The sequence below is a fragment of the Cetorhinus maximus genome, chromosome 2, assembly GCF_964194155.1.
Source record: "Cetorhinus maximus chromosome 2, sCetMax3.hap1.1, whole genome shotgun sequence".
In the NCBI taxonomy this organism is placed as follows: domain Eukaryota; kingdom Metazoa; phylum Chordata; class Chondrichthyes; order Lamniformes; family Cetorhinidae; genus Cetorhinus; species Cetorhinus maximus.
The window spans coordinates 194,761,168-194,783,218 of record NC_135880.1 but is presented as its reverse complement, the minus strand read 5'-3'; the positions used below and the strand labels follow the sequence as shown (position 1 = coordinate 194,783,218).

The following is a 22,051-nucleotide window of genomic DNA, read 5'->3' as shown; positions in this document are numbered from 1 at the left end:
GACTAGATGGCCCAAATGGCATCCTTCTGTGCCATATATGACTCTATGATGATCATAGATAAGCTCTTGGCAAATTGTTTAACGCTATGACGACGGACAGATGGTAGAGTAAAGTCCAAACTTGTGAGAAAACCTCCAGTGCATGTTTGATGGGCCAAAACACACATTTCGAATCTGCATCACTCCTTAATCCTGTGATACTACTGGCCCCCAGAGGTGGGGACAGAGTCATCTCACAAGGCGGTACTCCCTTGTTTACATAATAGTGCTAGCTCTGAAGGCAGGATTATAACATCAATAAGCTTCTAGTTCAGAATCAGTCCGTGGGCAGAAAGAAAAGCCATTCCTGGAAATGATTGAGCTACCATTGGATGGAAAGCCTGGAACCAATTGAGGCTAGTCCCATGGAGCTGGACAATGGAGGAAAGGCTTTGGAGGTGGATAGTGCGGTCTGCCATATCGAGGGCTGCGGAGGGGTCCAGGGGGGAATTGTGCACAATCGCACTGGGTGTAATTTGTGACTTTGCTTAGGCCTGTGGTAGTGGTATTCATCAAACTGAAAATTAGAAATGGTCATGTCGCAAAGGAACTCTTTCCACTTAACATTGCAACAAGTCATTAACTTCTGGAAGGCAGTTGACCAAGGCAATGGGGATGCTTTTGCCTGGGAAGCCAAATGCATTGGGAGAGGGACTACATCAAAGAACGTGTGATTCATACAGTGAAGAAGGTTTATGTAGAAAGACTGCAATAAAGTAGTCCTATTTTTACCTCTCTTTTCCCATGTATTGTCAGGCCAGTGACAAGGACAGTATTACTGAGGATGGAGAGTTAATTGAGAAGTTGGACATCATCGTATCCTGTACAAGTGAGGAACCTCTCTTCACAGCTGAACAGGTAAATCTTCAAAGGCAGCAAAGAACACAAACACACTTATCCAAAGAAGCAAAATAAAAAGCAACTGAAATACATCATTGGATCTATCATCTTCAAGAGATACTATTAGTCTAGTTGCAAGAGCGAGTCCAGCACTTTAATGCAGCCAGATATATGGGGCACAACGTGCTGAGTTATCTACTGCCTATCATTCAGCACAACCTATCCCAGGCTCATGGATACTGAAAGTAGAGAGTGAGTCACATTTAGGATTAGCTGATGATGCCCTGAGCTTTATTCTTCAAAATATTATCTGAAATGTCTTGAATTCAGCTCAAGGCTGATGAACCATCACTTTCAGTAAAAGCTGGATATATGACAGAAGTATATTGGCTGATTAATCACCTGCCACTGTTCATATGCCTCTGAAATGGAGGGTTAGGGGCTGTTGCAAAAAGGAAAGTGTCTTAAATCTTGGCCATAGTGATTAACTCCAAGCTTTGAGAAGAGGAAACCGTTTTCATTATAAGCTAGCATGAAGGCCAGGAACGGAACTTGGGTGGTTAATAGTTTAGTGGGAATGGGGTTGTGAGAACAGAATATTGGTCACATGAACAAGGCATGACGGAGATACAAAAGAAACTGAGATACCCAAGGGTTTAGCTCGGGCAATGAGAATCCTTGTTTGGGAGTGTTGGGGGTAAAGGGAAGCAATAGAGAAAGCTAAATGAATAGTCATATTCACATGACTAAAAAGTCCATGAGCTCCCTGCACATGCTGTTGGATGTGAGGGTAGAAAGAACAGCAGAAAGGAGTTTCAGGAATTGGTTGATATCAGAGAAAAGAAGCCACAGATTATCTTTGCTGTACAAGAATATCCTGATATAGTGTGTGGTTCTGGTAGAGGAGAGTGAGGCTTGTGGTGCCAACCAGACCTGGCAATGGATTGCTAAACCAGAGTTCAGTTCAGGTCTGTGCTCGGGGCGATATCAGGTGGGGCAACTAGGATGGGGAAGATTAAAGTTGTTAATGGAGACAAGAGCATCAAAGGTGAAGGAGGAGGAGCAGTTGAGCAACTATAGCCGGATCAGTGAACGGAGGGTCAAAGACGAGGCAGCTTAAAAGAGAAGTTGTGACTTTGGCAAGGCACTTTTTTCAATGGTAGCATCCCTCCTACCACCTCACTAATTCAGCACAGACTGACGATGGAACCCAAAATATACATGGGTATGGGTCAGTATCACACCAGGCGGTGCATCTATACACTAACCATTGGACACCTCCAAAAGAGGCAGAGTAAAAGAGCAAGGAGGTAATGTTGGACTTGTATAAGTTAGCAGTTTGACCTCTGCTAGAGTATTGTGTCCAGTTCTGGGTGCTGCACTTTAGGAAGGATGTGAAGGCATTGGAAAGAGTGCAGAAAAGATTCACAAGAATGGTACTAGGGATCAGGAACTTCAGTTATGAAGATAGATTGGAGAAGTTGGGACTGTTCTCTTTGGAGAAGAGAAGGTTGAGAGGAGATTTGGTAGAGGTATTCAAAATCATGAGGGGCCTGGACAGAGGAGATAAGGAGAAGCTGTTCCCACTCATGAAGATCAAGAACGTGAGGGCACAGATTTAAAATAATTGGCAAAAGAAGCAAAAGTGACATGAGAAAAAAAGTTCTCTCACAGTGAGTGGTTAAGGCCTGGAATGCACTGCCTGAGAGTGTGATGGAAGCAGGTTCAATCGAATTGGACTGTTAGCTGAAAGGGAAGAATGGGGAGAAGGTGGGTAATGGCACTAGGTGAATTGCTCTTTCGGAGAGCCAGTGCAGACATGTTGGGCCAAGTATCCTCCTTCTGTGCTGTAATAACTCTGTGAAAAAGCTGCCGGAACTCTGAGAAAAAAAAGTGGAAAGAGTTAAGTGAGCGGAGTGTCTGGGATGTAAGCGCCTGATAATCTACTTGCAGGTCATTGAGGAGATTGAAGAGATGATGCAGAATTCCCCTGATCCTGATGTTGAGGAGACTCCATCACAGTCTGACAAGGTTCCAGTCCTCTCACAAGAGGTGCAGGTGTTAAAACCACCCATCAGCAACAATAACATCCAGACGGAAGGTGAGGTGTTAGTAATTTGCCATTACATGGATCTCTGTATGGGGTGGGTAGGGGTGGGGGTATATTTACATTCATGGTTTTGAGAACATTTCTCAGTTCAATAGCTTAACATTTCCCAAGCCCTTTGCAAACTGCCAAAGCAGATTTCCTGTGGTTTCGCCCACAACAAGTTGGAGGTTAAGAACATGATAACCGGAGGAAGTCATTCAGACCTGTTTCACCAATTAGACTGATCATTGCTGTTAATGGTCTCAACTCCATTATCCACATTAACTCCATATCGCTTAATACCCTTAACCAATAAAAATAGTTATACCTGTCACATATAATATACTTTTATTTAATAAAAGGCATACACCATCCCCACCCCCTCCGCCAACACTGAGAATAGATTTTGTAGATCTGGTAGAAATCAATAAAAAGGATAATATAACATATAAACAGAAGACCCCTCACTATGACATCACTATGACATCACCAGAAGGGAAGTGTCATGCGGTCCAGTCTTAGTTTCACTTTTGCCAGTGAGCAGAACACAGCACAGCTGTGTTCAAGCTTTCTACCTTTACATAAATGTTTGCATGTGTCTAATCTCAATAAATGAACCTTTAACATGTTTACCCAATCCCACTGCTGCCACCATGTTGTATTTTTATAATGATATAGAAAGTGCCAATCACTCATATTCTCTGAAGCTTAGAAGAATGAGAGTTGATCCCATTGAAACATGTAAGGTAGATGCTGAGAGGTTGTTTCCCCAAGCTGGAGAGTCTAGAACTAGGGGTTGTTAGTCTCAGGATAAGTGGTCAGCCATTTAGGGTGGAGATGAGGAGCAATTTTTTTACTCAGAAGCATCTAAATCCTTGGAATTCCTCACCATTAGAGGTCCATGGCTACATAGTAACTGAGAATATTCAAGAAAGAGATTGATAGATTTTTGGAAACTAAGGGAATAAAGGGATATGGAGAATGTGTGAGAAGGTGTAACTGAGGTAAAAGATCAAGATAAAAGATTATTGAATGGCGGAGTAGGCTCAAGGGGCCGTATGACCTACTCCTTTTCCTATTTCTTAAATCTTAAGTCTTAAGTTCTATCGATAACCTTAACTCTCTTTTATGCTCTGATGACAGGAAGTGTGTTTCTTACCTCTCCCCTCACCCCCAACCCACCCAGAAAAATTCCTCTGACTGAATTAAAATGATAGTTAAAGAGCTGCTGCCAACATAAGTTTTTGCAAAGCTTCAAAGCGCCCAAACAAAATCATTTCTCGAAGTAAGAAGTGTAAAGGTTTCTTCGTGCAAGTACAGCTTTCACCAAAACGTTCTTAATTCTTAGCCACTTAAATTGGTTCACTTTTTTTTAAGCACTAAATTCCACTGAACTTATTGTGTTGTTTACTTTATTCAAATCATTGTATAATCGGATTTTTTTTTAAATCACAATCAGAACATTGGGATCTAGGAACCCAACTAATATCTAAGGAATATTAATCAAAGGCATCAGATGAATTACCTTCAACTTGACTCCTCATCAAACCATCGGGAAATTGACTGTTCTCCCATCTTGGGAAGTAATAGATGCCCAAACTTGGCTCACCAAACCATCTTCCAGTAACTAGACCACGTTTTACATTAATGTTGCCATACCAACAGCCCGCTAGGTATAAGCTGCCGAGTGAATCAATTAACCTCCCCTTCAAAGAGGAAATTAGTCCATGAAATCATAACATTGATTAACGTACCTAGGATAACACACTTATTGTAATTAATGTTATGCATATGCAAGATATTCAGGTGGATTAACTGGCAGAATTAATATCTAAGGCAGTTCCATTGGGCGGGATTTTCTGGCCTTATACACCGGTGAGCATAGTCACGGGTGGGATGGGAAAATTCGGAGAGCTGGCTTTGAAGGGCTCTCCAAATTTTCCCGTCCCACCCATGATGATGCCCACCGGTGTTAGGGCAGGACAATCCTGCCCATTGGATTACTGTAACTCAGCATTAATTGAGCTCTCTATTTATCGCCAGCTCATATTATATTCAATATCTAAGATTGGCGTGAAGCAAAATCTGTTTAGATCAGACTCTGTGTATAGAAGGGAACTAATTTATCTACAAGGCAGCGGAAAGTGGACTTTATTTATAAGTGTAAAATGGATGCAACAAAGTCCAATTTCGATAGCCAATGTCCTGCACAGTCTCTGATGCCAGTAATTAGGGTGGCTTACTTTACATGTTTTACTGCAACGTAGGAAGTGTTTGTCAAATTGAAAAAACCTATCTATGGAGCTAAGAGTTTGAGGAGTGCTCTCCTTACTTCAGTCAATATCCATCAGATGCTGCCTGACAGGATGTTTTCAATTTTTATTTCAAATGCCTTCGCTTCCACTTCAAATAATTTTTGGGATATGGCTTTGCTCAAATTTTATTTACTGGTTAACCAGAGTGCAACACTTTGTGGCAGAGATTCCATATTTGGTGGTAAATGTCTTAGACAGTCGCACATCAAGCACTTATAATCAACAGCTCTTAATTGCTTTGGGCAAAAATTACACCGATTGAATCATTAGCTGGAAGAAGGGAATGCTAGCTGTATTAAGACAACCTAAATGTGATTCAGGTCTTCAGGGCCACGTGTGAGGATAGGAACATTAGAAGCAGGAACACATCATTCAGCCCTTCAAGTCTGCTCTGCCATTTAGTTATAATATGGTTGATCTAGACTTCATCTCCATTTTCCCATCTTTGCTTCATATACTTTCATATTAGGACAAAACAAGACCTTATCTAACTCAGTCTTGAAAATTCTAATTGGCCCTCAGCATCCACAGCCTTTTGGGGTTTCTATTACCTTTGTGTGAATGTGTGCTTCCTGATTTCACTCCTGATTGGCCTAGCTCTAATAGTGAGGATTAGGTTCCTAATTTTTAATTCCCTCACCAGAAGAAATAATTTCTCTAGTATAAATTGTAAATAAACAGTCGCAAATCCTTTTAATATTTTAAACACCTTGATCGGGTCACCTTTCAATCTCCTATACTCAAAGCAATAAAAGCCAAGTTTGTCCAACCTGTCCTCATAATTTAACCCTCTAAGGCCCAGTATCATTTCACATTACCTATGAGTCATATAAGAGGGAAAAGGGAAGGCACATGTATGACACATTTATAATAATCAGAACATGATTCTTCAACCCCTTTGACTAATTTGATCATATAATCAGAGAATCATAAAATGATTGCAGACAAAGGTAATTTGGCCCTTCGTGTCTGTGCTGGCCTGCTGTAAGAACATTTCACCTAGTACCACTCCCCTGCCTTTTCCTGTAGCCCTGTAAGTCCTCTATAGATAATGATTCAATTCTCTTTTGAAAGCTATGGTTGAATCTGCCTCCATCACATTCTCAGGCGTGTATTTCGGATCCTAATGAGTTGCTGTGTAAACAAGTTTTTACGAACATATGAAATAGGAACAGGAGTAGGCCATTCAGCCCCTCGAGCCTGCTCTGCCATTTAATAAGATCATGGCTGATCTATTTGTGTTTTGAATTCCGCATTCTCATCTAATCCCGATAACCTTTAATGCCCTAGGGTAACACGAATCTATCTACCTCCGCCTTAAAAGTATTTGATGACCCCGCCTCCACCACCTTCTGAGGCAGAGAGTTCCAAAGTCGCACAATCCTCTGAGAGAAAAAAAATTCTCCTCATCCCTGTCCTAAAAGAGCAACCCCTAATTTTAAAACAGTGCTCCCTAGTTCTGGGCTCACACACAAAAGGAAACATCCTTTCCATGTCCACCTTGTCAAGACCGTTCAGGATCTTATAAACTTCAATCAAGTCACCTCTCACTCTTCTAAACTCCAGTGGAAACAAGCCCAGTCTGTCTAATCTTTCCTCATAAGACACCCCACTCATTCCAGGTATCAATTTAATGAACCTCCCCTGAGCTGCCTCCAATACATTTACATCCTTCCTTAAACGAGGAGACCAAAACTGCACACAATATTCGAGATGCCATCTCACCAATGCCCTGTATAGCTGAAGCATAACGTCCTTTCTTTTACATTCAATCCCTCTCGTAATAAAGGATAGCATTCCATTAGCCTTCTTAATTACTTGCTGTACCTAAATAGCTAGCTTTTTGTGACTCATGCACTAGAATACCTAGATCCCTCTGCACCTTGGAATCCTGCAACCGTTCACCATTTAAGTAATACTCTGCTTTTTAATTCTTCCTGCCAAAATGAACAACTTCACATTTTCGCAAATTATACTCCATCTGCCAGATTTTTTACCACTCACTCTACCTATCTATAACTGCCTGCAACCTCCTTATGCCCTCTTCACAACATACTTTCCTACCTATCTTCCTGTCATCTCCAAATTTAGCTACCATGTCTTCACTCATCTTATCTAAGTCATTGATATAAATTGTAAAAAGTTGAGGTCCCAGCACTGACCCCTGTGGGACTCCACTTGTCACACCCTGCCAATCAGAAAAAGACCCATTTATGCATACTCACTGTTTTCTGCCAGCCAGCCAATCTCTATCCAGCCGATATGTTACCCCCTACAGCATGAGCTTTTATTTTCCACAATAACCTTTGATGTGGCATCCTTATCAAATGCCTTTTGGAAATCCAAGTACAGCATACCCAAGGGCTCCCCTTTATCCACAGCACATGTTATTCCTTCAAAGAACGCCAATAAATTGGCTAAACATGATTTCCCTTTTACAAAACCATGCTGACTCTTCCCAATTATCTTGAGTTTCTCTAAGTCCCCAGCTATAACCTCCTTAATGATCGATTCTAACACCTTCCCCATGACAGATGTCAAGTTAACTAGCCTATAGTTTCCTATTTAATTCTACCTCCCTCCATTCCTCATATCGCTTTAGCTTCTTTTGCCAATCACTTTAAATCTGTGCCCCCCATTCTCGATCCTTCCACCAATGGGAACAATTTATCCTGATCCACTCTGTCCAGACCCCTCATGATTTTGAACGCCTCTATCAAATCTTCTCTCAACCTCTTTTATGTACATAACATTGGTGATAGTATTGTGTACATTTGTAGCAAGACTTCCCTGCCTTTATACTCCATCCCCCTTGCAATAAAGGCCAATATTCCATTGCCTTCTTAATTACTTGCTGTGCCTGCATGCGAATGTTTTGTGATTCATGTACAAGGACACCTCGATCCTTCTGTACTGCAGAATTCTGCAGTCTTTCTCCATTTAACTAATTTTTTGATTTTCTATTTTCCCCTGAAGTGCTCAACGTCACATTTTCCCACATTATACTCCAATTTTTTTACACACTCATTTAACCTACCTATATCTCTTTTCAGACTATTTGTGCCTTCGATACACCTTGCTTCATCAGCAAATTTGGCTACCGTATACCTAGTTTCTTTATTCAAGTCATTTGTATAGATTGTAAATAGTGGAGGCCCCAGCACCCTGTGGCACCCCAGTAGTTACAGTTTGCCAACCTGAAAATGGCTCATTTATCCTGATTCTCTGTTTCCTGTTAGTTAGCCAATCCTCTATCCATGCTAATGTATTACCCCCAATAACCATGAGCCCTTATCTCATGTAGTAGCCTTATATGTAGCACCTTATTGAATGTCTTTTGGAAATCCAAATACACTACATTTATTGCTTCCCCTTTATCCACCCTGCTTGTTACATTCTTAAAGAATTCTAATAAATTTGTCAAACACAATTTTCCATTCATGAAGTTGGCTCTGTTTGATTACATAATCCTTGAGTATTATTTGGCCTCCTTACTTAAGAAAGAATGTACTTGCATTGAAGACAGTTCAGAGAAGGTTCACTAGATTGATTCTTGGGATTAAGGGATCGCCTTATGAGGAAAGATTAAGCAGGTTGGACCTATACTCATTGGAGTTTAGAGAGGTGATCTTATTGAAACACATAAGATTCTGACGGAGCTTTACTGGGTAGAAGTTGAGAGAATGTTTCCCCTCACAGGGGAATCTAGAACTAGGGAGCACAGTTTCAAAATAAGCTCCAAAAATGGACATGAGGAAGAATTTCTTCTCCCAGAGGGTTGTTAATCTTTGGAATTTTCTACCTGAGATAGCAGTAGAGGCAAGGTTACTGAATATATTCAAGGCAGTGTTTGACAGATTTAGATCTACAAGGTAGTCAAGGGTTGTGGGGGGGCAAGCAGGGAAGTGGAGTTAAGGCCACACAATAGATCAGTCATGATCTTATTTGAATGGCAGATCAGGCTTGAGGTGATGATGGAGCAGGCTGAAGGTGCCAAATGGCCTACCCCTGGCTCCTATTCATGTTCTTAAATGTCACTTGCCATTTGTCCACCCATTCCAGCAACCCGTTCAACTGAAGTTTAACACTATCCTCTTCACAGTTCACAATGCTTTCAAGTTTCGCGTCATCTGGAAATGTTCAAATTGTTCCCTGTAACCACAGTCTAGGTCATTTATTTATTTGAGAACATTTTAATAGCGTTCAATTGCCGTCATTCATTTCACTCAGTGAGAGATGTTCATGCCCCTGGTCTAAGTTGGATTTAATTCAGATTCAAGAAGTGGCAGCATAGGTTTTTAAACCATTGTACATCCAATAACCTTGGTCTTAATTTCAAGCAATGCTAACAGTATTGATCATCTTATTTTTAGTGTATCAAGAAGAGCAGGGGTTCTGTTTCCAATCATTTTCTAGTCACTAATTACAAATGCCAATTGTGAGAGCTTTTTTCTCTCATGGAATCTTGGACGGGTCTTTGACCCTTCTATTCACCCAAAGTTTCAGCAGGATTGCTGAAAAGTCAATTTTAAGTATGCCTCCGGCCAATTTTAGGGATTTTTTTTGCCACATCTGTGTGTATGAATGGTAATAGCAAGTAATGCGTAATGCATTATTCTGTTGCTAAGGAAACCTTGGAAACCCACCTGGAAAGGCTGCAACGTCTTAATTGTTATTAAATTAAAAACATTTCCAAACCCATCAGAGTTTTCATTGTTGTTTCATGTGGGAACTGTGTAGACTGAGAAATACTTCAGAGTTTCGGATTCCAGAGCATAAACAAATATATAAATACAGCTAAGTGGTGGTGATTGCTTCAGTATGATTTTTGGTTACTGGAGTTGAATCAAATTGGAATTGAAATTGGAATCAATCAATTTGTTTTGTGTGCTTCACGGACTCATGATGTGCATCAGGTGGGAACTTTTAATACTGGCTAAAATATAATCGAGAGCTTTATATTGAGTGTAACGGATAGCTGGCTACAAGTTAGAGACTGGGATCGAAATGAGGGAATTGATTCATTTATACTAATGATAAGTGAAAGAATGAGCTAATAGGGGTTTTAATCAAAGGCTTAGTCAGTGGGACTGGTTTAAAGGAGGGCTTCAACGGAGAGAAGGGCGGAGGAACTGAGGGATTTAGAGAAGGAATTGCAATTTGTGGGGCTTAAGTATCTGATGACACGGCTGCCAGTAGTGAAGCAAAGGGAATACCAGGCTCTTATACTGCACCAGCCTCCCCAAGAACACTCTAAGAGCCTGGTATTCACTGGGTTAATGTGGGGCTGAGTAAAATACTGCACACACAGTGATAAAAGGAGGCACATGCCCAGATTTAGGATTAATGTGGTGTTGGCAAGAGACGTGTTAAGACCAAGAGATGGCGATATGCTTGTACCCTTTACTGTATATATGTATATAGTTAGAAGTAACAAATAAAGATTTATTGTTAACATACACCAGACTACGATGAGTTCTGTAGCCAACACCATCCCAACCATTGACTTATCTACAGTCAGAACAATAAGAAGGAATAGTTTCAGAGATAATAGAATGGGGGAGAGGGATACACACAAATATAACTACAGTGAAGAACCAGATAGAAAAGAATTAAGTCAATTCTGAATGAAAGGCTTAAAACACGCTTGTGTGTTTTGGTTGTGCAGACGTGAAGCAGCTGACCGAGGATGAAGTGGGTGAGCTGTTGGTGCAGATTGAATTGGCTGTTAAAGATTACTCGGAGGAGCTGATAGAGCAGCTGGCACTGCGTGACGAGCTAGAGTTTGAGAAGGAGGTGAAAAACAGCTTCATCTCCATACTCCTCGAGGTGCAGAACAAGCAGAAGGAGCATCGGGAAACAATGAAGAAGAAAAAGAAGGAGAAAGGCGGAATTCCGGCCAGCATCAGGCAGGAGAGAGCAAACCACATGCCTGTGAAGGTGAGATCCTGGACACTGTGTGGTGAAAACAACATTGATGCTCTTCGTTACCAGCCGAACTTTGGTGATGTGGGGCTGTGTATCATCACTGTCCTTGCATGTTTATACAGGTTTTGATAGCACAGTGGTTACGTTACTGGGCTGGTAATTCAGAGATCTGGAGTAATGCACCAGAGACATGAGTTCAAATCCATCATGGCAGCTGGGAAATATAAGTTGTTAATGAAAATAAAATCTGGAATAAAAAACTAGCTCCAGTAATGGTGGGCATAAAACCACCAGGTGTTGCAAAGTTCTATCTGGTTCACTAATGTTCTTGAGAGAAAGAAGTCTACTGTCCTTAACTGGCCTGACTTACATGTGACTTCAGACTCACAGCAGTGTGGTTGAATCTGAACTGCCCTCTGAAATGGCTTACCCTCTCAGTTGTATTCAGGAAGGTGGCCCACTATCACCCTCTCTAGGACAGTTAGGGATGGGCAATTGATACTGGCCTTGCCAGTGACGCCCATGGATAAATAAAATGTTTTGCTGTTGAATGATATGCTTGGAGGAGAGGGAGAGGCTGCCATTATCTCAACCCTGTAGTAATTTCTCCTTCAGGGAAGGTATGAAGTGGAGGCCTTAACTGCCTCCACCTCTCTACCATGTTGTTTCTTTCAATCAGTCACAGAATATGGGTGATGCTTGAAGGCCAACATTTATTGCTCGTCCCTAATTGCCTTCAAGAGGGTGGTGATGGGCTGCCTTCCTGCATGCAGTCTAGGCTAGTCAGCCACATTGTTGTGGGCCTCGAGTCACATAAAGGCCAGAGCAGGTAAACATGGCAGATTTCCTTCGCTGAAGGACATTAGTGAACCAGATGGGTTTTTTTTTTTAACAACAACCTGGTAGTTTCATGGTCACCATTACTGATATTAGTTTTTTAACTTCAGATTTATTTACATAATTGAATATAAATTCCTCAGCTGCTGTGGGTTGGAACCCATGTCATAGATCATTAGTTCAGGCCTTTGGATTGCTCTCTTTTCTCTTAGACAGTCCCTTGGGATCGACGATGACTTGCTTCCACTCCAGTTCGATGGGTTCTGCGATGGCTGATAAGCTGAATGCCCGATCTGCACACTTTGCCACATGCCGGGCAGGTGATGCTTGAAAGGTTGGGTAGATGGGTTGATTGGAGGTTTGAAGGCCTCACCTTTGCCTCAGCACGTTCCCAATGATGTCTCTAGATGTGATCAGTGCCTTCCTGATTGAGCCCTCTCCATTTTGGTCAGGCACAAGCCAGCAGGTATATTCGACCTCTTCAGGGAGGCTTGGTGGAGATTGCTCGAGCATTTCCACTGTCCTCCTGAGAGTCTCCTGCTGCGACCTTGTTCTGAATAGAACAATGCTTTGGGAGTCTGGTGTCAGGCATACAAATGACATGTCCCACCCAATGGAGCTGGTTTTGAGTGATTAACGTCTCGAGTGAAAAAAAAACTGTGACATCACAGGAAACTAGTAAGTTGATTGGTCGGTAAGTGCTTGGTGTAAGGGACAGTGTGTTAATAGCCAAGTTAGGACACAGGAGTTAAGGTAGCTCTATAAGTAAAAAGAGCAAAAACTGAAATAAAACAAAAGAAATATCAAATAAAATAGATAAATAAAAGTGTTAAAATAAAATAAATTAAGAATCCTATAAACTTCAGTTTTATTTGTGGGCGGTACTAGCACCTAATAGGCACAGTAAATTGCAGTATACAAAGGAACTATTCTAAATTAATTAAGAAAGTGACTAAAGTAACTAAATAACATACGTAACAATGGCAGGACAGGTGTTCTGTTGCAGCTGTGGAATGTGGGAGCTTTTGGACACCAAGGTGATTCATGACAAACACATCTGCAGAAAGAATAAGCAGCTAGAAGAATTCCAGATCAGGGTTATTACTGGAAGCCAAAATGCAGACACTGTGCAACATAAAGGAGGGGGAGAAATACCTAGACACTTTGTTCCAGAAGATGGGCTCACCTATTAGAATAGGGTCGTCTGTTTTGATCAGCAGTGAGGGACAAAAGGATGTGACCGTGAGTGAGGCAGGTAAAGGGACTGAGCAGACAGTAGGGGAGGAGCCTCAGAGTTTGCAATTGTCAAACAGGTTTGAGGTGTTCAAAACTTGTGTGGACTAAGGCGAGATCTGCGAGGTGGATACGTAGGCAGGCCATAGCACCATGGTACAGGAAGCTGTTAAAGCTGAGGGGGGGAGGAGCAAATAAGAATGTAGTAGTAGTAGAGGACAGTATGGTGAGGGGGATTGACACTGTTCTTTGCAGCAAAAAGCGACAGTCCAGACAGCTATGTTGCCTGTCTGGTGCAACGGTTCGAGACATCTGCTCAGGGCTGGAGAGGAACTTGGAGTGGGAGGGGATCCAGTTGTCATGGCCCATGTAGGTACCAACAACATAGGTAGAACTAGGAAAAAGGGCTTCATGGTCAGTATGAGGAGATAGGCACTAAGTTAAGATGCAGAACCTCAAAGGTAATAGTCTCTGAATTATTACCTAAGCCATGTGCAAATTGCCATAGGGAAAACGAGATTAAATAGATGAATGCGTGGCTCAAAGATTAGCATGGGAGAAGTTCCAGTTTGTGGGGAACTGGCATCAGTACTGGTGAAAGCGGAGGCTATACCGTTGGGAAAGAGAGAAAAACCTAAGAATGTACCAATAGTCAAGATTAGATGTCACAAAGCTAACAAAAAGACAAAACTCAAGGCTCTATATCTGAATGCGCGTAGCATTCATAACAAAGCAAATGAATTGATAGCACACATTGAATCACAGAGACGTGGCTGCAGGATGACAAGGATTGGGTCCTGAATATTGACGATTATATGACATTCAAGAAGAATAGAAAGCTAGATAATGGTGGAGGGGTAGCACAGTTAATCAAAGATGGCATTGGTGTAATAGTTAAAGATGACCTTGGTTCAGGAGATCAGGATGTAGAATCAGTTTGGGTGGAGATGAGGAAAAGTAGGGGAAAGAAGTCACTAACGGGAGTGGTCTACAGGCCCCCTAACAGTAACCGCAATGTAGGACAAACTATACAAGAAGAAATATTGGGCGCTTGGGATAAAACAAAGGCAATAATCGTGGGTGATTTTAATCTACGTATAAACTAGAAAGATCAGACTGGCAGTAGTAGCCTGCATGAGAAGTTCATAGAATGTTTTCGAGATAGCTTCTTAGAACAGCATGTCCTGGAACCAATCAGAGTGCAGGTTATATTAGACTTGGGATTGTATAATGTAACAGGATTAATTAATGGCCTCAGAGTAAAGGCACCCCTAGGTAGCAGCGATCATAATATGATTGAATTTTACATCCAGTTTGAAAGAGAGAGGAAAGAATCTAAGACTAGTGTTTTAAACGTTAATAAGGGCAACTATATGGGCATAAGAGCTAAGCTAGCTGAAGTGAACTGTGATACTAGGCTAGGGGATAGATCAATAGAGAAGCAATGGGAGACATTTAAGGGAATACTTCAGAAAATTCAGAATAGGTATATTCCTACTATAAAGAAATATTCTAAGGGGAGGACCCACCATTCTTAGTTGACTAAAGAAGTTAAGGAAAGCATCAAACATAAGGAAAAAGCATATAACTGCGCAAAGTTGAGTGGCAGGTCAGATGATTGGTCAGAATATAAAGAACAGCAGAGAATGAGTAGAAGTTTTATTAGGAGAAAGAAATTAGAGTATGAGAGGAAGCTAGCTAGAAATGTAAAAACAGATAGCAGGAGTTTCTGCATGTATTTAAAAAGGAAAAGAGTAAGTAAAGTGAGTGATTATCCTCTACAGAGTGAGAATGGGGAGTTAACAGTGGATAATAAGGAAATGGCAAATGAAATGAACAAACATTTTGCTTCTGTCTTCATAACAGAGGACGCAAAAAACATTCCCATCATAGCCGTCAATCAATAGGTGGAAGGGAGAGGGGAACTTGGTGAAATTGCAATCACTAGGGAAGCCTTACTGAGCATACTGTTGGAGCTGTCACCGGCAAGTCTCCTGATGGACTCCGTCCTAGGGTCTTAAAGGAGGTGGCTAATGAGATCATAGATGTGTTGGTGTTAATTTTCCAAAATTCGCTAGAGTCTGGAAAGGTTCCATCAGATTGGACAGTAGCAAATATAACCCCTCTATTCAAGACGGGAGAGAGACAGAAACCAGGAAACTATAGGCCAGTTAGCCTGACGTCTGTCGTAGGGAAGGTGCTAGAATCGATCATTAAGGAGGTTATAGCTGAGCACTTAGAAAAACTCAAGATAATGGGGAAGAGTCAGCATGGTTTTGTGAAGGGGAAATCATGTTTAACCAGTTTATTGGAGTTCTTTGAAGGGATAACTTGCGCCATGGGTAAAGGGCAGCCTGTAGACATGCTGCACTTGGATTTCCAGAGGGCATTTGATAAGATGCCACATCAAAGAAAAATAAAATAAAATAAAACAAATAAAATAAAAGCTCATGGTGTAGGGGGTAACATGTTAGCATGGATAGAAGATTAGCTGACTGGGAAAAAACAGAGGGAATGCATAAATGGGTCTTTTTCTGGTTGGAAGAATGTGACAAATGGAGTCCTGCAGGGGTCTGTGCTGGGGCCTCAACTTTTTACAATTTATATCAATGACTTACATGAGGGGAGTGAAGACATGGTAGCTAAATTTGCAGATGACACAAAGATAGCTAGGAAAGTATGTTGTGAAGAGAACATGAGGTTGCAGATGGATGTAGATAGGTTGAGTTAGTGGCTAAAAATCTGGCAGATGGAGTATAATGTGGGAAAATGTGAATTTGTTCACTTTGGCAGGAAGAATGAAAAAAGCAGAGTGTTACTTAAATGGAGAATGGCTGCAGAATTCCGAGGTGCAGAGGCATCTAGGTGTTCTCATTCATGAATCACAAAAAGTTAGTGTGCAGGTACAGCACGTAATCAAGAAGGCTAATGGAATGTTATCCTTTATTATGAGAGGAATTGATCATTAAAGTAAGGATGTTATGCTTCAGTTATACTGGGCACTGGTGAGACCACATCTCGAATATTTTGTGCAGTTTTGGTCTCCTTACTTAACGAAGGCTGTAAATGCGTTAGAGGCGGTTCAGAGGAGGTTGACTAGTTTGATACCTGGAATGAGTGGGTTGTCTTATAAGCAAAGGTTGGACAGGCTGGGCATGGAGCTTTGAAGAGTGAGGGGTGACTGAAGTATTTAAGATCCTGAATGGTCTTGATTGAAGTATATAAGATCCTGAACAATCATGACAAGGTGGATACGGAAAGATGTTTCATCTTGTGGGTATGTCCAGAGCTAGGGGAGACTGTTTTAAAATTAGAGGGTGCCCTTTTAGGACAGAGATGAAGAGAAATGTTTTCTCTCAGAGGGTTGCGTGAGTTTGGAACTCTCTGCCACAGAAGGCAGTGGAGGCAGGGTTATTGAATAACTTTAAGGCAAAGTTAGATAGAGTCTTGTTAGGCAAGGGAATCAAAGGTTATCAGGGGTAGATGGGAATGTGGAATTAGAAATACAAGCAGATCAGCCATGATCTTAGTGAATGGTGGAGGGGCCGAATGGCCTACTTCTGCTCTTATTTTCTATGTTCCTATGTCCTATGTTCCGTGCTGGGCAGATTGGCTTGGGAGAGGATGCTGTTGGTGGACCACCATTCTTGCCACTGGGTGTGGAGGATCATGCGAATGGACACTGGCTGGACTTCTCCAGTGCTTTGAGGTACCTGCTGTAGGTTGTCTAAGTCTCCCAAGTGTACAGGAGCATGGGGATCACTGCTACCTGGTAAACCATGACCTTAGTCTCAAGTTTAAGATCCTGGTCCTCAAATACTCTTCTCCTCAGTCCAGTAACTTAGCCATTATGCTGCCAAACCCATTATCGACACGAGTGGATGAGGTTCCCTTTCTTTTTTCACACAGCTTGGTTTAAGGAAGGAAACAAACTGTGCGTCAGAGCTTTTTGCTCAAATGTATAAGCTTGACAAAGGGATAATATCGGCTTAAATTATCTGGTGAGTTTTGTTTATTTGAACAGCTTGGGAAATCTCCTTTGCAGCGTCATTCAGATTCCTGACCTCACATTTACCCTTCTGCTGCTCTGCGTTGAGTAATATTGACTCAACATTAAAGCTAAATCCAGCCTAATGAAATAATTATGTGGACAGACCACACTGGGAGCTCCAGTCACTTTAGTTAACCAGCCTATTTGGATGCAATATTCAGACAAATTCCATTCTCTGGTGTTTGGAGATTAAATTTCTATCCTCTCCAAAGATTAAGTAACTGTAAAAGCGAACTCTATCACTTCTCTTCCTCCCTCTTCTGAAGATATTGACTTCCTCTGGAGGCTAAAGGTATCAGCGCAACTCAGCAATAACACTCTTGCCTATGTGTTAGAAGGTTGTGGGTTCCCAGTTGCTGCTCCAAAGACTCGAGCACAAAATCTAGGCTGACATTCTGATGCACCATTGTAGGGGCTGTCTTTCAGATGAGATAGTAAACCAAGGCTCGTCTGCCCTCTCGGGAGTACATAAAAAATTCTATTTAGAAACTTGTCCTGGTCAATATTTATTGCTCCACCAACATCGCTATAACAGATTAACTTACTTTATTGCTGTTTGTCAGACTTTGCTGTGGTGCCTACATCACAACACTGACTATACTTCAAAAGATCTTAATTGGATGTAAAGCACTTTGGTATGTCCTGAGGTTATGAAAGGTGATATATAAATGCAAACTCTTTCTTTATGGGCTATGGTTGTCTTGTCGAAGAGGATATTTATCTCATGTCAGCTATAATGGGCAATAGTGAAGTCCGGTTTATCCTCACACTGATGCCAGCATCCCCACATTTCTCGTAAGTCTTGAAAAGGTAAAGTGTGGTACAGATCAAATCCAAAGGAAAAGATGCAACATCATGGAATGCAAGGCAATTTGTGCTGCTCCCTTTGTGCCCCCTAATGGCAAACTTAGGAACAGCCTAAGGCCTGGGATGCAATTGAATAATTCTAATGGTGGTCCCTTGGAGTGAGGAGGATGCCTGCCATGGAGTCCCAGAGTAGAGGGAGAGGAAGAGAGAGAAAGAGAAAGGGAGAGAGGGGCTGCAAGAGATAGGGGTGAAGTCAGTGCAAGGTAAAGGGGGTGGCAATGGGAAAATAAAAGGCTAAGGAAGCAACAGCATTAACAGGGAAAAAAATCAAAATCCACATTCCACATCGGCAGTCAGTCATTCGTCAGTCCGTGGTCGATGAGGGTTTGAGGTTGTGAAAGGTGAATATAGGTGAGGTTTCTTCTTGTTCTCGCCTCTTCAGTCCTCGTCACCTGCCCTGCTTCAAAACCAACTACACCTTGGTGAAGCAAGGCTCACCATTGTGGGTGGTGCAGTACATTTTCTTCCCAACTGTTGAGGTCAAAGCCAATCTTCTGCAAGTAAGCTTTCAGGGTATCTTTGAAATGTTTCCACTGGCCGCACTATGATCTTTGACCAGTCGCAAGGTGGGAGTAGAGAGCGCTTGTTGGAAGGCAAGTGTTCAGCATTCTGATGCAGCGCCCTTCCCAGTACAGTTGTCACATGAGAATGGTTGCCCCTACGCTCAGTATGCCTTACTCCTGGAGAACGCCCATGTTTGTGAAGCAATCCATTCAGGATCTTCCATAAATAGCGCTGATTGTATGTCTTGACCTTTCCCAGGTACCGGCGATATATCACCCAGGTTTCACAGCCCTAGAGGAGCGTTGGGAGAATGACTGCCATGTAGACTGTGACCTCTTGTTCGTCTGCAATTGAACGTCCATCCTATCACCTAGGGAATGTTATGGTGCTTGAGGTGACGGTAGAGAATGCAGAGATGAGAAAAATAACCTTAATTAAAGAAAGACTTGCATTTATATCGCTCCTTTCATCATCTCAGAATATCCAAAAACACTACACAGCCAAAAAAGTGGCTTTGAAGTGTTGCCACTCTCTTTGTAATGTTGGAAATGCATCATCCAATTTGCACACGGCAAGCTTCCCCTGACAGCAATGAAACAAATGACCAGATCATTTGTTTTTTAGGTGTTGCTTGAGGAATAAACCTTTGCCTAGATAGTGGGATAATCACCTGCTGTTCTTCGAAATAGTGCTTTTTGGGAGCTTTTCTGTCCACTTGAGAGGGCAGCTAGGGCCTAAGTTTAATGCCCACTCTGAAAGATGGCATCTCTGACAGTCCAGCACTCCATTAGTGTTGCGCTGGAGTATCAGCCTAGATTTTTGTGCTGATGTCAAGCTAAGGGTTAAATGAAAGTTAAAAGCTTTATGAGAATGGTTCCAGGGATGACGAACTGCAGTTCCATGGATAGATCGGAAAACTGGGCTTGTTTTCCTAAGGAAAGGTTAAGAGGAGATTTGATAGAAGTGTTCAAAATCATGAGAGGCCTAGACAGAGTAGATAAAAATACCATTTATCTTGGCAAAAGGATCAAGAACCAGAGAACACCAATTTAAGAAGATTAAAAGAACCATTGGTAACATAAGGAAATGGTTTTTTAACACAGTGTGTGGATCTGTAAAGCGCTGTCTGAGAGTGCGGTGGAGACAGTTAATTACAGGTTTCAAAAGGGAATTGGATAAGCCACATGAAGAGAAAATTTGCAGGGCTATAGAGAAAGGGTGAGCTGAGCTGCTCTTACAGAGAGTTGACATGGGCACGACAGGCTGAATAACCTTCTGTGCTGCAGCCATTCCTTGATTCTGCAAAGTAAGGTGAAAGAAGGTTCATGAGCAACATTAAAACACTGACATTGCCTGTTTGGGTCAACTGGCCTGCTTCTGCGCAATAGATACTACAGAAGTCTCTGGCTTAATGGGGCCCTAAAAACAGCTTGTCTCATTTCAGGTTGTTGGGGTGATTGTGACAGAGGTCCATGACCATTTCCACACTGTGATTGAATAATTAATGTAAATTTACTAATGCAGAGCAATAATCAGTCACATGACTCACTCGCTTGTAATGACATCATACAGTATAGTATGCACCAATCAGATCTGTTTTGGGAAGTCAATCAGTTGACAGGGTCATTGTTTTCAGGCCTCTTGCACATCACAGCTTTTCTTCACTCCGTCACTGGTCACCGTGCCTTCAGCTGTCTGGACCTGGAGTTCCCTCCCTAAACCTCTCCATCTCTATTCCTCACTCTCCTCCTTTAAGACCCTTCTTAAAACTACCTCTTTGACCATCTCTTGGTCACCTGCGCGAATATTATTAGGCACGGTTTGGTGTCAAATTTTGCCTGAGTGCGCTGCCGTGAAGTGGGACATTTTACTTGGTTAAAGACGCTGCAGAAATAGAAGTTGTGGTTTTGGATTGTCACCTGGCTGCCCTCTGCTTCGAACTTCTGATAACTCCCTTTCCTTTTATCAAACATGACTGTCAGCGTTTTAGCATGGAAGGAATCTCCAGTGTCATCCAGAGTGGCATTCGACAGACCTTTGGAAACTCAGGCAACGATAAACAGGTAGCTGCTCTTTGTGTTGTTTCCCTGTTATATTGTTGGTAAAGAGCTACGGGTTGCCAACACTCTAAGATTGTCCTGAAATTTCTAGAAATTAAAGATTAATTTCCTGGACATCGCTACAAGGAGCCGCGAAGAAAAGTCGTGGGATAAATCAATGAATAAAATGGTGTGTTTATTTTTGCTTTCATTTTTCTCTGAGGAGAATTGTTAATTAATTTATAAAATTACTGGAGATGCTGTTGGAGTGGGAAGGTGGTTGGAAGCGAGGAGCCACATGATGAAACACCCAGAAATACGTGAGTTGGCAATCCTATAATGAGCCACCACTGGAGGATAAAGGAAAGTTATTGGACTTATTATGCCTTAAAAAACAATAGCAGTCGGCAGCTCTCTGGCAACTTTCAAATTTCACCTTGCAGCCTGGCTTACTGCTTCTAACTGGTTGACCAATTGCAATATTTTTGAAGCACTCAGCAGTACGGAGGGGATACTGTTAATTCTTATACTCAAATTGATATATCACAACCCTTTTGAAAGCCACTCTTTCTACAGAAGAATGTAGAACATGTGGTGGCTCATACAATCATTCTGTCTGCATCTCTGTCTATGATTCATTAGAATCTGAATGGGTTACTCCTATAGGTGTCAAAGGGGGAATATTTAATACAAAGTATTATTGACAAACTTAATCAGTATGGAAAGTGAGAATATTGATTTATCACTGTGTTTATAAGTAGCCTGAAATGTGTATATATTTGAATCTTGCACTTTGCAAGCACTGTGGCCATTACTTGCCTGAAAATCCCCCTCTGCTCCTTTTCCTATCATGTTTCGTTTCTCCAGTTATGAGAAGTTTGTGCTCAGCAACATTAGTGCATGGAGGGAAAGTACCAAAACTTCTGCCACTATACTAACAATGTGTTTTTTTGTATCCAGTACCTAACCACAGTAATACCATATGAGAAGAAAAACACCCCGCCAACAGTCGACGACCTTCAAATACTGACCACAAGTGAGTTACTTAAAAACACATACTTCACTTTTCACTGAAACAACTTTTCGATCAGATTGGCACTTTTGTTAGGATAGGTTGAGCTGACCTTTCGTCAGTTCTGATCTCTATCTGAAACATTTGGGATTTACCGGTCTTGCCAGCAGCCAGGGTATCATTGCCAGTGGGGTGGGAAAATTTGGAAAGCGGCCAAAAATGGACTTTTGGACTGCACTCCAAATTTCCTCGTCCCGCCCATGACTTTGCCTGCCACTGGCAGGACTGGAAAAAAAA

The 22,051-nt window shown here is 41.8% G+C and overlaps 1 protein-coding gene across 2 annotated transcripts in view; it reads left to right on the top strand.

The window, feature by feature from the left end:
- fez1 (fasciculation and elongation protein zeta 1 (zygin I)) overlaps positions 1-22,051 on the top strand; it is a 78,411-nt gene that overhangs the window by 46,418 nt on the left and 9,942 nt on the right. The window contains exons 3-7 of one of the 2 annotated variants that reach the window (XM_078531261.1): positions 796-897; positions 2,833-2,980; positions 10,952-11,223; positions 20,686-20,766; positions 21,703-21,778. In XM_078531261.1, coding sequence (XP_078387387.1) covers positions 796-897; positions 2,833-2,980; positions 10,952-11,223; positions 20,686-20,766; positions 21,703-21,778 — 679 coding nt within the window. The remainder of the gene's footprint in view (positions 1-795; positions 898-2,832; positions 2,981-10,951; positions 11,224-20,685; positions 20,767-21,702; positions 21,779-22,051) is intronic. The other variant, XM_078531269.1, reaches the window with a different exon arrangement.